We start from the raw sequence: 17,267 nt of genomic DNA on the forward strand, positions 1-17,267 counted from the left end.
GCATCCTTTGATAAGGCAATGAGAAACAAAATATTAAGAGCTCATATACGTATGGAACAGACACTGTTCTAAATGCTTATATTAACGTGTCCAAGCCTCTCAACAATTTTAGGAGGAAGATCTTATTACTGTCCTCATTTTACAGATGTAAAGACTGCATCGCACAGAAGTTAAGCACCACATTCAAGGTCACACATCTAGTAAGCTGAGCAGGAATTTGGATCTGTGACACCTGGGTCCAGAGTCCATGCTCTTAACCTATGCTAATGCCTCCCAACACCAACACCATATCAAAGAGTTCAGGCCAGGGCAAATTTAGAATTTAAATACAGAAATAATTTTATTTCTGGTACAATAATATGTCCCTCTCTCTACATGACTATGTTATATTTTAATTTTATGTTAACATTTGTTTATATTATAAAAGTCATTTCAGTCTGTTTTAAAAATAGATTTTTACTTTTCTTATAATTCGTTCACTCTAGGTACTATAAATCCATTATATACCATTATTATAAATATATGAACTATTTACTTGCTGAAAGAAACTCTACTAGAAGTTACTATTATTTCTCCAGAAGAAAACAATACTAACTTAGATTCTGCATACACGCAGAGAAAAACATCACACAAAGGATGAACGTGACACAGTCTTAACATCTGAGTTGACGGAAACCAGTCAAGCAAAGCCGACTGAGCAGCAAAGACACTTAGGAGTTGCTCAGGCAACTGCACTTCCAAAAGAGACCATGGGCAGAGGCGGTTAAGCAGACTGATGCTGGGCTTTCTATAAATTACCAACCTGAACTCTTGAAATCATGCCTGAAACACTTATTTTTCCCTTCAATACAAAATTTTTACTTTTACAAACAGTGCAGCAATCACAACAATAGTCTAATGGAAGGCAAAAGAACCATTTTATACTAAGTTAGTAAAATGAAGTCAACAATATCTGATGTTATCAACTAAAGCAGGAAAAACACATCTAACTTGCAGAACGCCACACGGTGGTCTGTGTGGACAGTGCCCTCCATACCGGGGGCACTAATACTTAGTGAGCCGTGCTACTGTACTAACAAAGAGTGTATTATGCAACACAAAGCCTGCACAGCTATGCACAGTGGCCACAGCCAAGCCCTTGCTCGCTCTGTCCCGTACTGTGTACTCAATACCAACAACGATCCTAGAAGAAAATAGGTGTTGGGAGGAATTCATAAACAAATTTGATTAAAATCAGATATAAGGCATTGAATGGCTATAGGAGAAGTATATATAAAGCAAGTGATGCCCCAAAGAGTTTCACGTTCTTCACACAGAATTACATGGTTTGTACAAAAGTGCAGAGATGTAAAATCCATGCCTCATTCTGTGTGAAACGTCAAAACTAGAACATACAACATCCTACGGATTTCAATTTTCATATTACATACCTTAATAGTCAAAATACTAAGCACACATGCTTAATACAGAAGAACCAACTTGTGCTATTTAAGTAACAAATTTATTATGGCTAATGTCTCTCAAAAAAAGGTAGAGCTGTAGAATGGCAGAAAAAAAGACCTTAACAAATAGAAAGGCCTCTCATCTTCTTACATAAAAAGACTTAACACTAAAAGGTATCAATTCTTCCTTTGTTGAACTATACATGTTCAGTAGTATTAACAAAATGCCTAATTTTTTTAACTAGACAGATAATTGTAAAAACCAGAAAGCCCATGTATATGTGTGTATATATATACACACATATGTATGTGTATATATGTACATATATACACGTGTGAACATATGAACATGTGTATATATATACATATATACACATACATATGTATATATATGTGTGTGTGTTTGTGTGTGTGTGTATAGCATGAGGGTAGAAATAGTTGTAACATTTACAATTTGACAATGCAAAAAAAAGTTAAAATGGATCAGAATAAATCTGTTTCAAGGCAGTTTTATATTTTACCGCAAAAGAAGAATTTGAAAGGTATCAATTAAAAAGATGACTTTGGAATGTTTCAATAAATACTTAACATTGACAATGTATAGGGGTACCTGGTTCAGCTGGTTACACGCCCCGCTCTTGGCTTTGGCTCAGGTTGTGATCTCAGGCTCGTGAAATCAATCCCTGTGTCAGGCTCCATGCTTAGTGCAGACTCTGCTTGAGATTCTCACTCTCCCTCTCCTTCTGCCCATCCCCCACTTATGCATATGTGTGTGTGTGTGTGTGTGTGTGTGCGCGCGCGCGTACGCACACACACATGCCCTCTAAAATACAAAATAAAATCTTAAAAGACAATGTATATAATAATCTCAGAACAATACTTCATTATTTTTATAGCACCAAAAACTTAGATATCAAATTTGTTAAATACATGAATATTGAAAAAGAAATAAACCAAATCTATACTGTCTACCCCTATTGTCCATAAATTTTAACTTCTCGAAAAACAAAAACAAAAACAAAAACTTTTTCAGTGTTAGTTTTTCAAAGAGTTATACTGAATTACCTTATTATATGTGGTTATTTTCCATTCATTTGTCTACCAAGCTTCCCACATATTTCAATTACTTATCTTTGAAGAACAAAAAATGAACACATACAAGTCATACCATTGATAGTTTCAGACAGCTTTCAGTTATTGGAGGTTATTAAAATTATTTGCTAGGATAAAAATAAAGTAGGAAGCAAAAACACTTGGGATATGTGTAGAATAAAAACTATAAGTAGTACAATGATATCAAACTAGTTTTATTTCTGAAAAACAGTAACAATAGACAAATGAGCTTTAAGGAGTTAGTGTTTACAGTGAATGCTGACCTCAAATCAGGGCTCCTCTTAAGAAACAAGAGGCTCTCAGGTATCAGCTTGACCCCTTAACTGAAGATTGAGTTGAATACATTTATCATGTGTTCACACGTGTATGAATTCCTGTTCTCTGCTGTCCTCTACCATACACTCAACATGCACAGAAGGAATAAACTCTTAATAAGCGGACAAAAGAAGGATTACATGAATGAATGTCACCACATTCTAAAGTGAGACTTTCCATTTTGTACGTATTACAGAAAAGGTTTTGCTAATAATCAAGGCAAATTTCTATACTATATAGCTGTTTCTTAGAAAACATGGACTTGTCCTTGGACCCACTGGGTCTAACATGATTCTTAGATTCAAAAGCAATAGCAGTCACCCTCCACCCTCCAGACTGTTTTCCTCTGGGGCTGCAGCCAGCTCGCGCTGTTCACTCTAAAGTTCAGGACACACAAGAACTTCCTCTGCTCCTCTCAGACCCCACTGCTCCGGCTACCCCAGGGGCTATTCTGTGAGGATCATACAGACATTTAGTTGAAATGAAAACATTACCTACACAGGGAATGGGAGAAACAGGTCTACGGGGGAATTTTAGTAAATAGCCTTTCAATCCCAAGTAAAATTTGGTATTTTGGTATAGACCCTTAAAGCTTTAATGAGTGTTATGTGGCCCAGGGAATGCTAATGTTGTATATAGAAAACCACAGAGGCCTAGGGTTCTTTCAAAATGTATCAGTGAACAATAAAAGATACTATACTGTTTTACATATAAACTCCCAATATCCCACGGAAAAAATCTTTCTGAATTCCAATTGCACTTACTGTCAACAACTTGAGTATCTGGTATCGCAAATGCCTAACGTGGACTATACCAAATCATTAAGAACAGGATTCTGTCTTGAGCTGTATGTTCTAAACCTTCTACTTGTTTTAGCATCATACCACAATCTATAGACACCTTAAGTACCAAACACTATTTGTTGTCGTACTGTTATTTAAAGGGGTTATTGCTTCCATTAGGGGTATAAAATGCAAATCAACAAACCAATGGAAAAAGTATAAAGAAATTACAAAAGAACAGAGACAAAGTAGAACAAAAGAGAAATGAGAAGTACTACAAATTGGATAGATGAAGAAAGTTACTAATCAACATTTTAAGGAGGAAAAATGAATGAAGAATAAAGGGAGGGCATCCCTTCATGAAGGAAGCAAGTACACCCTCATTTTGTCACTAACCAAATTAGAGTATAAAATACACTTACTTGACTTATTAATCTTTAATGAATACTATAGTTCTCATCTGACTTTATCTAATTCATACATGGTACAGATATAATAAGCACTAAGTCCTTGTGCAGATAAAAATTGATATCCATAATGTCTTAGTACATAAATTATTGTTAAGATGTTCTATACGATAACTCAGCTAATACATTTTCTTAACGAGCAAAACAAGGGAGAAGAAATGATTACATCATCTGCCAGGCAGAATCTGATACTAAATTTGCTTGATTCTGGGTGTTCTTTTTGGCCTTTCTGCAAGTTATTCTTGTTTGAAGGTTTGAGGGAGAAAGAAAAATCGAATTAGCTAACTCTCTGGGATGGGGGTAGCTAGATATAACGCACTCAAGTTAGCTTCCCTTCTTAAATCACTTTTTTGGGTCAGGTACCCTGTTCTTATCACTCTGTAATATAATTGCCAAAGTTTCTGAAAATCCTTCCAACCGATTCTAAGGTCCTCTGGGAAGAGACTACACATTGCCTGACACGTGGCGGAAACTCAGTATTTATTGACTAAATCAATGTTTTTCAGCTAAAAACTGAATGATAAAAACTACTGATAAGTAGGGCCTAATCTACCTAGTAAATGAATGGAAAAGATAAATAAAATCTGACACTTTAATGTGTATATTTAAGTGTTATATCATGAGACAAAATCTTTTCCAAACAATGCCTATGTAATAGTCCATTTTCAAATAAAACTGGAACATTTCATTACCAAAATTTCTCAAAAAAAAAAAAATCTACAGAAGAATTTCTAAATGTCCTAAGACCTAAATCTTGGTTTTTTCTTTTTAATCTGCTTTCATTTAAGAGGAAGAAACCATCTAAAACCACTAAGTTCTATTTTCTTACATTCCTATCACTTAAAAACAGATGAACTGATTTTTTCCTTTGAAAAAAAAAAATATGTGCTGGCTAGCAATAAAATTCAGAAAATGGAGATCCATGGTGGAAAATCAATTCAAACTAAACCACAGCAAGGCTCTTAGAAAAATGATATTTAAGTTCTAGTTACTTAATGTGGCTCACAGTCTAGAATAAGAGTATTTTGTAATTAAATACACTACAGTTTTACTCACTTCAGTGCCTCCTCAAATTTATGGATTTTCTTTTGAGCATCTTCTTTCTCTTTATCACGTTCACTCTGCAGGTCATGAATCTGCCACGACAACAACATGCAAAAGTTACCAGAAGACAAGCACTCAGAGGAGAAATACAATCGAACAGTCATCTTCAATCTATTTTTTTTTGAACATTGTGAACTTTTTTTTTTATTAACATATAATGTATTATTAGCCCCAGGGGTACAGGTCTGTGAATCGCCAGGTTTACAAACTTCACAGCACTCATTCAATCTATTTTTAATGTAAAATTAGATTTAGATATTTCAAGACCGAGACTCGGTTAACCAGAACCATTTACCACACAACGATGTCAGTACTATACTTCCAGTACCAGTTGTCGGGCCAAAGTTAATAATTGTTTGAGGCTACCTGTACATGGATTTCCTGTAAAATAAGCTGATGCGTAAGAAATTCAAAAGGAGCAGTCACTTGGGAATTTTCTTGAACTTACACAGTAGCCAAAGGAAAGGAATCTCACGAGATTCAGGAGAATACAGTAAATCATGTGTTTGTATTCTGCAAACATATGATGAAACAGCCTTCTCTTCCCCTGCCGGCAATGATTTGGAAAACCATTCACTGAGTTGGGGAGGCAGTCTCCCCACCATGAATATCTATTTCCTATATGTAGCATCCTTTGAGTTGGTGGGATGGCAGCATGAATAATGAGGGCTAAATGAAGCTTCCTTCTCACAGAAAGCTCTTCACTGCAAATACAGATAAGCATATCTAACCTGGATAACATATGGATCTGCAGGGAAAGGAGACAGAAAGGGAGCAGTGAAAGGGCAGCCGCACTTCCACAAACAAGACAATGGAGGGGGCAGAGCTATGCTGGTGGGTGAGAAAATGCAAGTCACTTAGTGGGGTGAGGACACCAGAGGGCCACCCGCTGGCAACCCAGGTGAGAGTGACAGCATCACAGGCGGGTCAAGGGGATGGGAGAGGAATGACAAGCATACAACCAACAATGCATACACACACACACACACACACACACACACACACACACACACACCCCTGCACACACATGCATTCACAAACCTTTCTAAACACTGACCCAGCACTAGCCCAAAATGCCTGTACTTGGCTATTTACATTAGTCTGGATGGAGACATCTCCAATTCAAAAATCTTATGACCTTTTCCATTGATGATATTCTTGTGTTTATCTCCTTTGCTGGTTTAGTAAAACAAATACATAAATAAAATCAACTGTTTGTAGACTGAAAGGGGAGAGAGAGGAGAAAGAAATCTTCCATTCTTCCATGAGTTTGTTCATGTTCTCATATTCCATGAGAATATCAAAAAGCTTTTACTGACTGCTATGAGACCAAGAGGTAAGAAAAAAACTGGAGAGAGGAACATACAGGGTGGTGGCAAGGGTAGGACCTCAGGAAAATAAAGATAGGGGACCCCTTTCCCCCATATCTTAAATGGTTAAAGTAAAATACCTCATAAATACCCACCTTATTAAAAAAAGAAAGAGCAGCTAACCTGCCTTACCAATTTCTACCATGATATTTATTTTACTTCACATGAGGAAAAAAAAAGTCAATTGTCCAGAATTTTACCAGGTCCTAGACTGAAATTATTATCTTACTTATATTGGTATGTATTATAGGCTTGGCACACAGTAGGCAAGCTAAATTGGAGTAGATACATTAATAAAGTATCAGAAGCACCACCCCAACACTGATCTGGTCTCTTTCATGTACAGAATCAAAGAAATTAAAGCCCAAAATTAAACTCAGAGATAACCCAATGTGGGTATTTTGGAAACATGTTTGTTTGATTTCATTTTGGTTTCTTTTTAAAATTTTATTTATTTATTTGAAGGGTGGGAGGTGCAGGGGGAGAGGGAGAAGCGGACTCCCTGCTGAGCAGGGAGCCTGATGAAGGACTTGATCCTGGGACTCTGAGAGCATGACTTGAACCAAAGGCAGACACCCAACTGGCCGAGTCACCCAGGTGCCAGCTCACAATTATTTTTAACCCATACCTCTCTAACCATCAATGAGCAAAAACGTAACCTGTGTCTGATCTTCTTAAATAACTGCTTAGCACATTGACCTCTTCTCCTATCCATTTTTTTCTTTTCAATAATCTCATTGATTTGGTCCAGATGGCCGTTTTCACATTTTTAAACTATGCATCCCTTCTCTAAAGAAATTTTTACAACAGCTGCACTACTTTATATCATGTACACAATAACATTTAAATTTAACTCTATTTTAGTTCATTGTAGCATCCAACACTACTTCTTTTTTATTCTTGAGTATTTTGTTTTGTTTTGTTTTGATATGATCCTTTGCTTATCCTTAGGTGGATGAAAGTACACCACCTAGTAATCTTATTTTCAAAAAGAGTTATCTTGGTGATCTAACTCTGAGGCTTTACACATCTAAGAAGGCCAGCTTTTGCCTTCGCACACGAAGGAAAAGTTGTTACTGAGTCATAACATTTTGGCCTAACAACGGAGCATATGTCACTCTACTGTCTTAAGACGTTGAGATTTGCAACCAAGGAGGCTCAACTAACCTGACCTTTGCCTCTTCTCACTGCAGCCCGGATGCTTACAAAACCACTCTCTGTCTGGAGGATCAAATGTTATCGAATCTCTTCAGTGGATTTTACCTGATAAAGGGTGACTCTTCTCAATCTGTATAAACAGACCTTCAAGAAAGTTCTCTCCTATCTTTCCTTCATGTTAATTGATTCTGAACCCCCTTCAGGTATATTGATTATTGTCTACTGGTTTTCTGTTTTCTGCTTACGTTATCTATTCTCTGCCCGTCCTTTGCAGCCTGCGGGATAAAGACCTGTCCTTCAGATCCCTGACGGGGCGCTCCATAGCACCATCTCCACCTTCTCCAGCTCCCACGGGGATGTCCGCTCTGCTGCTGTGTTTTCACGTTCTTCACATCCTACCCACGACAATTACCTCCACCTTCACTCCATCCTTTTCTTTCTTTATGATGTCTGCTCCCCTTTCCTAGATATCATATCTTCCAGGACTTTACCGATGAGTTCTTTTGATGCTGTCTTCTGGAGTAATACCTTTCAGAAGATGCTCCTTTCTCAGAGTCTTCCATAGAATACTTTCCTTCCTTTGTTCTGCATTGTTTGGCCACAGACCCCATTATGGCTCTGTTCTCCAACTCATCTGTAAATGGCATATTATCCATTTGGATTTGGTGCTTGAGCAAAAATGCAGGGGGCAGAACCATGCTTCCATTACATGTCAGCTAGTGTGGCCTCCTCCTCGGGGCTGCAGCGCCAGTCTGGGTCCCAGGAAGCCCCCAGGATGGTGGACCGGGGATCTCCACGAGGAGGGATTTCTTTGCACACCTCACAGCTCACTTCTGCAGGACTCCAAAGCCACAGGCCGCCTGGAGAACTCACAAGGAGCCGCTGGCGGAGTTAGATCCGTCACCAATATTTTCCATACTGGCACTGAACCTCCCACGCACGGCACAACCAGGGATTTCCCCTCTGTTTCTTTTTCTCTGGGACTCAGAACTCTCTGCATGAAAGCATAACTGGGGTTTACCTCTTCCCATTAAAACTTCAAAAAATTACCCATCTTTGAGAAAAATCTATCTGAAATTACATGGTGATTATGAGTGTGAGCTCTGCAGTCAGACTGCATGGGTTTCGACCCTTCTTCTCTGCCACTTACTTAACACTGTGCCTCAGCTGCGGCCCCTGAAAAAACCGGGGTAACAGTAACTAGATCTTAAAAATTGTGACGGGTTACTAAGTTCCTCCATGGGAAATAAGTAATTGTCATGAGTTAATAAATTACTCCACATAAAGCTCTTAGAACAGTATTAGGAACATAATAAATGCCCCACAAATGTTAAAAATTATCATTACCTTCTCAGATTGAATATTCTAGACCTAAACATTTTCTTGAAAACTCAAGGTCGTTGTGAAGACCGAAGTCCCAGGGGTGGCACAATACAGTACATCCCCTAGGCTGCCCTTTCCGAAGAGGCCCCTGCGTGGCCACGAATTGGCGCTCTTGTAAAAGTGCTTTTTATCACTCTCTTCAATCTTAACCTCTGTCAGGTTTGCAGCTGTGACTTCTTGATGCTGGTCAATGAGCTAACACAAGCACCTTGATCTGATTTATTGCCTCTGAAAGCACTAGAACCATTTCTGAAGCAGGAATGGGACGCTCTGAGGGGGAGAAGGAGAGGCTTCCCTCTGAGGTAAACACACCTGTGTCGATGCACAGGCTTTTGAGCCAAGAGGTCCTTAAAGTGAGAAACTGTTTCTTTCTCATTTATTTCTACAACCCCAGCACCCAGCACAACACCGGGCCCACACAAAAAAAAATTTTTGTCCTTAATTGAACCTATGTGTATTGTGTGGTTAAGGGCCTTTCTGGATTTTATTTTCAGTTTTTACCTATATTCCAGATAGTTGTGGTGATAAAGATAATGCTCCGTCAACCCTTGCTTTTTAATGTATGCAAGACAGCGGAGAAGATTCCGAACCAATCTTGTAATCCTTTCCCTACTCTGTATGGTTAATACCAAAAATGAATCTTAATAACTTAAATAATGAAAACAAACCGGAGAGTCAAAGACACAGCATATATTCCCCAACATGAGAGTTTGTTGTAAATAATTGATTGAACTAGACATAAACACAATTACTGAACATTTACTAAATGTAGGGAAATGTATGTAAAATGTATGTAAACATGTGTAAAATATTATGAATATTTTCCCTGGCAATCCAAGAACTGAAGTAATCAAGAGAGGAGTACTTGTATAAACTAGAACGAGATTCTGCTCTGCACAAGGACACGGACACGGGGTGCCAGCGGCGCTGGCATGGGAAGGAGCGGTGAACTGCTGCGCACCCACACATCCACCGTCCGGCTAACTCCACCCCAGCTCCAGCTCAGCTTCCCCACGGGAGGCACGTGGGCCCAGGCTGCATGACTTCTTTGTATAAGTCGCTGCACTGTGCAATTTCATTGTTTAAAACTTGACTCAAGGCACATTGCCCTCTTAAAGAAAATCATGCCTGTGGTAGTTGGAAAATACTACATAATATATTATGTGTAAAGCTGTGAACATTTTAAATTATTTTAACCTAATTAAAAGAATTATAAGTGAATGCAAAATACTGGAATACTATTTTTGATGGTTTTGAACTCCAGCAGACTTTCTATCTCGTCTGTTACATGGTTACAACAGAAAAATTTTAAGCAGGTATTCAAATTCTAGCACATTTTAGAATATACATGCTTAACATCTGTCTCCCGAACTTCTTTTGGGTAAACAGCACCACCTTTCACTCTTTGGTGCCTGTATGGAAAACAACCAATAGGTTATTTGTAGGAGGCAGGTGTTTCCTTGCTAGTAAAATCATTTAGCCTAACCATTTCCTGATTTAACAGATTAGGACACTTCATCAAACAATGACATTTAGTTTTACTACCTATTATTTGTTTGATGTTCAAAGATCTTAAGAGCAGGCAATAGCCACTAGAGATCAATAAAAACCATTAGATAATGTGTGTGTGCTTAAATTAGGGACAGCATTTGATGCTAGCTGTTTCTCTTACCTCAAAGACAAGTTAGGATCTCTCATGCTGCTTTCTTATTGGCGTGAGGAAATAATGTCACTTAGATGGCATTTCCTCCTCCCGAAAAGATATTTAGAACTAAGTTGTCTACCAAGAGTTACTGAGTGTGCACACCTGTAACACTGGCCAACAAACAAAAAAACCTATACAACCCATTTAGCTACTGACTTCCACAGTCCGGGACCATGTCAGATTTATGTCGGCTCTTTGCGCAGTCAGAAAGGATATTCCCTGAGGGGGTACGAGACATCCAATCTTCAAGGACTGAGATCACAGCGGGTTTAATAAAGAAAGAAGAACAGATGTCAATGTAAAAGGGGGAGACTGTGGAATTAATTGTAAAACAAAAAGTGACCTGCTGAGCAACATTCTTCCAGTATAAACAATGTTAGAACATATGCAACGGCAACAACTGAGCTTATTTTTCTTTTTAGGATGGCTATTATTTTAAACACTTCTTATTTACATTGAAAACAAGTAACACGCTTTAACTAGTTACATTATTAAAAAGCTGAGGCCAACTGACACTTTGTGGCAAGGGAAAAGCAGCTCTTAGGATGCCTAACAAAAAGAATTTCAGTCTGCTCCCTAAGCGAAACAGAATGGGAGTGGGTGGAAGGCTACTGGATAGGGACCAGCTGAGCTCTAACCTTCTGTTTCTTGGGTGTGTCTGCCAGGCCTATCCAGATCCAGAAAACTTAGTGTCCTTTGTGGCTGACCAGCCAAGAAAAGACAGTGGTAGAAGAAAGACTGTCTCTCCAGCTCCGTCTCTGTATCAAACAGTCCTCAGTAGGACTGACAGAAGTTTGGGAGAGAAACACATTCTTTTACGATTAGTCAGTGCATGCCTTTCTCTTTGCTACCAACCCCTCTCCCTATCTTGCAGGTACCCACATACCATCTGAGGAAGAGGGGTGACCACAGAGTTTAGTGGAGCAGAGGGCCAAGAAGGTGTTCCTTAATGAACAGGAAGCCAGACATCTGCCCAAAGAATGAACAACGGACTAACAAGGACACCCAGAGGACGCCTTATATAGCGGAGGTAAGGCTGATGATAACGTACGGTCTTCTTTTACTAAGTCAAATATTTATGAAGCTGCATAGCTCAAGAGTAAAAACTAAAAAAAAAAAAAAAAAAAAAAAAGTTCTTTATTCCAATGAAAGCAGTATTTATCTCTCTTGTTCAGATGTCATTTTGTAGACATGAAATGCATTTAAGACCTTGCACTGAGACTGTATAAAACATCAGCAAAATAAAAAAAAACCTTAAGCAATTAGAAAATTAGAATTTGAAAGGGCATGTATTCAGGTCAATACATGTCGGTTGAAACACTCACTTTTCCAAATGACAGAAACATTCTTCCTAGATATTAAACTCCTGGAAGGCAGAATCTATGCTAATTCATCCTTAACCCTCCCCTCCATCTAACACCTCATATGACCCCTGGCCCAAGGAAAGCATTTAATGAATATCTGCTGAGTGACCATACGGATAAGTGAGATGAGACATACAAAGCGTTCTAAGCTACATGGCGCATGGGTGGCTCAGCCGGTTAAGCAACTTGGTTTCAGACCAGGTCGTGAGCTAGCCCCGAGTTGGGCTCCACACTTAGCAGAGTCGGCTTGGGACTCTCTCCCCTTCTCCCTCTGCCCCTCCCTCTTTCTCTCTAAAATAAATAAATAAGTCTTAAAAAAATATATTGTGCTATATAACCTATTTTAATTTGTATGTATTTAATTATTGAAGGGTTAATGTTTTAGTCACTTTTCAATATGTGAGTATTTTACAAATGTATTAATTTAGTTAATATTACAACAGTAAATAATCGTGAAAACAACAATAAAATCTTTGCCATTTCAGCTATTCTTTTATTTTCCATATCATACAGCAAACAAATTTGAAATTGAAGGATAAAAGTCACAAAACTATAGAACTCTAGGTTTTATTACCAAGTGTTAAATTCTGTCAATGAAGCCCCAGTTATTACTGATAACAGGGATAAGCACATGCAGAATTATTCACTGTTGTAAATGACAAGAAACAACCATTAGATACATTTCTAAGTAGTAGACAATTCTTCAACTGTCTTATATTCTTTGGTTAAATATTTAGCATTACTATACATATGACACAACAGAACACAAATAGCTCCCATCAATTGTACCAGACTTCTAAACTGGTAGAAAAAATATATAATTTCAAAGTCTTATTATAAGAGGTTAACGCCATAATACTCTGCATGCATGAAATATAATATACAAGGGATATTTTTACATTGATACAATTCATAAACTAAAGAAGCTGTTTATAAACATGAAAATGTATATAAACATGAAAAATGAAGCAAAATTTGATACTGGCTAGCTGAAATAAACTTAAGAAACCAATGATCATTTAAGGGCTAGAATGCATGGCTTCATAAAAACTAGCCCTCATTCATAAGCCTCATTGGCCATCTTAAATGTCTTACAGTGTCCCACAAAACATATTACCTTTTTTTCATAGGTGTGATTTAAATGACTTTTCTCCATTTGAAATTTATTTTCTTGATCCTGTGAATAATAAATATTTTTATTACACTTAAAGTTGCTACTAGAGTCAACGCAATTTGCAATCTAAGGAAATAAATCAATCTACTCGATGACAAATTTTACTTAACTTTTGCATATTATTACAAGAGCCCTACCTGTCCAATCTTCTAAACTACAAACAGAAATGTGAGTAGCTAGATGTGAGGGCAGAATAGAAAACTTTAGTTATCTGAAGATGTTCCTATCTCAAAAGGGACTTCTTTACAATGGAAGAGAACCTTTCTGGCCCTTATGATTAGGAGATGACTTAAAGGTAATCAGTTGACTCAATACAGAAATAATACATTTGAAATTATATCGTATGTTAGTCTTCGGCAATTCTCGACCATGAGGCAAAAGGAAGGATCTAGAAAATGTGAAGGAGAAAAAGAAAGTTTGAAGACCAGTAGAGAGTAATTTAAAGGGAGAAAATTATTCTAAAATAATAATGTATTTAAATAAAGTTGATTTTTTTAATTATGAATCAAAAAATATTCAATAAAATTATTCTTTAGTCTCTATATCCCGTTAGCATCTACTTCTGTTAAAATAAATAAGATGAAAAATGATACAATGCAACAAAAGAAAAAAATGGCTTCCTGTATGTCTGAGGATTTTACTTAATTGACTCTTATTTATACATATAATCAAGAAAAGGAAAGGTGAGTTTTAGCCACTGCTCTTTATAAAAATACAGGACTCACCCTTAGTTGTTGCTTTCTTTGAAGTTCTGATTCCTGGAGCTGCTGTTTTAATTGACAGATGTTCTCTTCTAGTTCTTTAATCATACCAGATGCCTACAAGAATTTTAAGAATAATGAAAAACAGTACCATCCTAGAACTTCTGGGTGAATATATTTACTTTTCCCCTTGACTGAAGGTTTAATCAGAATTAAAATCATCTATAAATCTGAATGAAAAATATTTTTTTAAAAGTTTAAAAATTAATCTTTTAAAGTTAAAATATAAACTAAATTCTACACAGTACTTAAAGTTACAAAAATATGATGCTGATGTGAAGACAATGGGCTTATAGAAAACCTTCTAAATTTTAATTTTCAAAGTAAATCTACTGGAAATCTATCAAGTAAATCTACTAAGACTTAAGTCATGAAATAGCAAGTAACTGACTACCTTAGAATTCGAATTACAGGATTTTCTTTGTGGAAAGTTTCAGTATCGGACACAAAAGTGTGTGGGTGCCAGTAAGTGTGTCTACGGACTCCTTTATGAATGTGTATATGATGCTAGGAAAGCTAAAGAATGACCCAGATTTCAAAGTAATAGTAACAGGGTATATAGTTACTCTATAAGATGCATTATTGACACAACTGAGTATTTCTACTTGGATTTTTATGTTTACTCCTTTTAAAAAAGTTGGTACTTAAAAGGGCTAACTTATAGCAGAATTTAGTTTATTAAATATTTATATTATGCTCTGTATTAGAGATTCAGCATTTTCAGCATTTTAAATACCAATAAAAATTCTTAAATTTTCAGTTTTATCAAGAATTAAGCAAAAAAGAGACGAATTTCAAATGCCAAATAGTTCACTTCCACATGGCTACCTATGGCTCTTTGCCGAGTAAGATTAAGTAACTACTCTGCATGGCTCTATCTACCCGCACAGAATACCTTAGAAGCTGAAAGAGCATGTTCCTTTTTCAGAAGGCTTATATTAGCATCATGTTTGGTTTGTAATAGTTTCATGTTTTGTTCATAATCGTTTATAAGATGATCTTTCTCTTTATGCAGTATGTTGCGCCTAAAAGCATAAGATAATAAAATATACTTTTAACACATTTAGAATCAATACCAAAAATGAAATTTTTTAGTGAACAAAATTCAAATGCATTGTCTTTCAATAGATCAAGCAAGTATCCACATTTTATTTTATATTTTTTTAATATTTTATTTATTTATTTGACAGACAGAGATCACAAGTAGGCAAAGAGGCAGGCAGAGAGAGAGGGGCGGAAGCAGGGAGCCCAATGCAGGGTTTGATCCCAGGACCCTGGGACCATGACCTGAGCCTAAGGCAGAGGCTTTAACCCACTGAACCACCAAGGTGCCCCAAGTATCCACATTTTAACCACACATTAACAGTTTAACTTAAACGTTATGCTTCTTCTATTAAATAGGACTTCTAAAATTAACAAATGGCGATATTTAAACCAGAAACTTCCCAAGGTTAAATGCACAGGTGTGATTAATTTTGGTAAATAATTTTTAGTTAATATCAGTACTTTACAGCCACATCTGATAGATATCTGACTTCAGACAATACCTTGCCTTTACTTCTTGTAATTCATTACATGTTATCTGGTAACATCTTTCAAGTTCTAATTTTTCTTGAATTAATTTCTGTTTCTGTAAGTTACTGTTCTCTGCTTCTCCAGTCAGCTGCTGGACACGGGACTCCAGTTCCTTGACCACCTGGTTCTGAAAGAATAGGTCATTGTTAGGAAAGCCTCTGGCTGACTTTATAACACTTCTGTATCATTAAGTAGCCTTTAGAAAATATATGCCCTATTACAGATAAGAATATAGAAAATAAATGTATCATAAATCATACTGGTAAAAATTAAATCAACTCCTAACTCAACAAGATCTTAAAAAAAATGCTTTCTCCCATAAGAGTAAGACCATCATGATTATATGCTTTTAGCTATTCATTCATTCATTCATTCATTCAGCAAGTAATTACTGAATCTGGTATGATTTCAGGATCTGGAGACAAATAAGTAATTACAAATTACAAACCAGTAAATAAGAGAGACGAAGTTCTTATCATCACAAAAGTTACATTCTCTTTATGCAACTGCTAATAAATACATATTTGGCAATGTTTTTTACTCTTCACTTGAAGCTCTAGAAACTTCTTAAAATCATAAAAATAATGTAATGATATTTTTAATTAATAATTTTTATTTTAAAAAATAATATACCTATCACATTAGGGTATAAAATATTTTATTTCATAGTTGCAGTATTAGTGAATGAAATTTCATTTGTTTCATATTTTTATTTACTTACCATTTTATCAAGCACTGCATTTTCCAAAGTCTTCAAAAATTATCACATAATTAAATCATTTCCCTATTATATGTTTAACTTATTTTGAATTTTTCATCTTTATAAAACTAGATTAACATGTTTATGACTACGTACTTTAAAATTAGGGTAAGCAGGCATTAGCTGAAGGGACAATTTATTTTCATTTTAACAATTACACTTCCAGTAAGTATAAGTAATTAGAAAAGGTTAGGATGATGTTCTAATCAATTAGGATCCTTTTTTAAAAAAATTTTACTTATTTATTTGACAGAGATCACAAGTAGGCAGAGAGGCAGGCAGAGAGAGGGAGGGAATCAGGCTCCTCACTGAGCAGAGAGCCTGACAGGGGGCTCGATCCCAGGACTCTAGGACCATGACCAGAGCCGAAGGCAGAGACCCAACCCACTGAGCCACCCAGGTGCCCCCAATTAGTATCTTTTTATACTCATTCTAAGATAAACATTTAAAATAAAGTTTAAGCATTTAATAATATTACAACCCCAGCATTCTTTATTCATTCCATCCTTTCTTCATTATATACAAATTTAAGTATATAATTTAAATTTTGGAAGCAACAGATTCTGAATTTGAGGAATGACAATAATTACACATAATGTAAAAACATGGTATATAGATACGGTATATAGAAAATACATACAATTCCTAGCTCAGAGTCTGACACATATCAGAGGCTCAGATTTCTTCTCCATGGATCCTATTCACTCTGCCTCATTATTAATGATCCCTCTGCTTTGGGAGTTCCTTTTAGAAGATAGTTCAATTTTCCAATACATATTCTAAATTCTCCTTGT

At 36.4% G+C, this 17,267-nt stretch overlaps 1 protein-coding gene across 6 annotated transcripts in view; it reads right to left on the reverse strand.

Annotated features, from left to right (window-relative positions):
- CEP112 (centrosomal protein 112) overlaps positions 1–17,267 on the reverse strand; it is a 431,394-nt gene that overhangs the window by 299,438 nt on the left and 114,689 nt on the right. For all 6 annotated transcript variants that reach the window (XM_047708133.1, XM_047708130.1, XM_047708131.1 and 3 more), the window contains 5 exons: positions 15,686–15,840; positions 15,034–15,163; positions 14,103–14,195; positions 13,321–13,380; positions 5,176–5,255 (listed from right to left, as the gene is read on the reverse strand). In XM_047708133.1, the coding sequence (XP_047564089.1) occupies positions 5,176–5,255; positions 13,321–13,380; positions 14,103–14,195; positions 15,034–15,163; positions 15,686–15,840 (518 nt within the window). The remainder of the gene's footprint in view (positions 1–5,175; positions 5,256–13,320; positions 13,381–14,102; positions 14,196–15,033; positions 15,164–15,685; positions 15,841–17,267) is intronic.

This window comes from Lutra lutra, chromosome 16 (genome assembly GCF_902655055.1).
Source record: "Lutra lutra chromosome 16, mLutLut1.2, whole genome shotgun sequence".
NCBI classification, from domain to species: domain Eukaryota; kingdom Metazoa; phylum Chordata; class Mammalia; order Carnivora; family Mustelidae; genus Lutra; species Lutra lutra.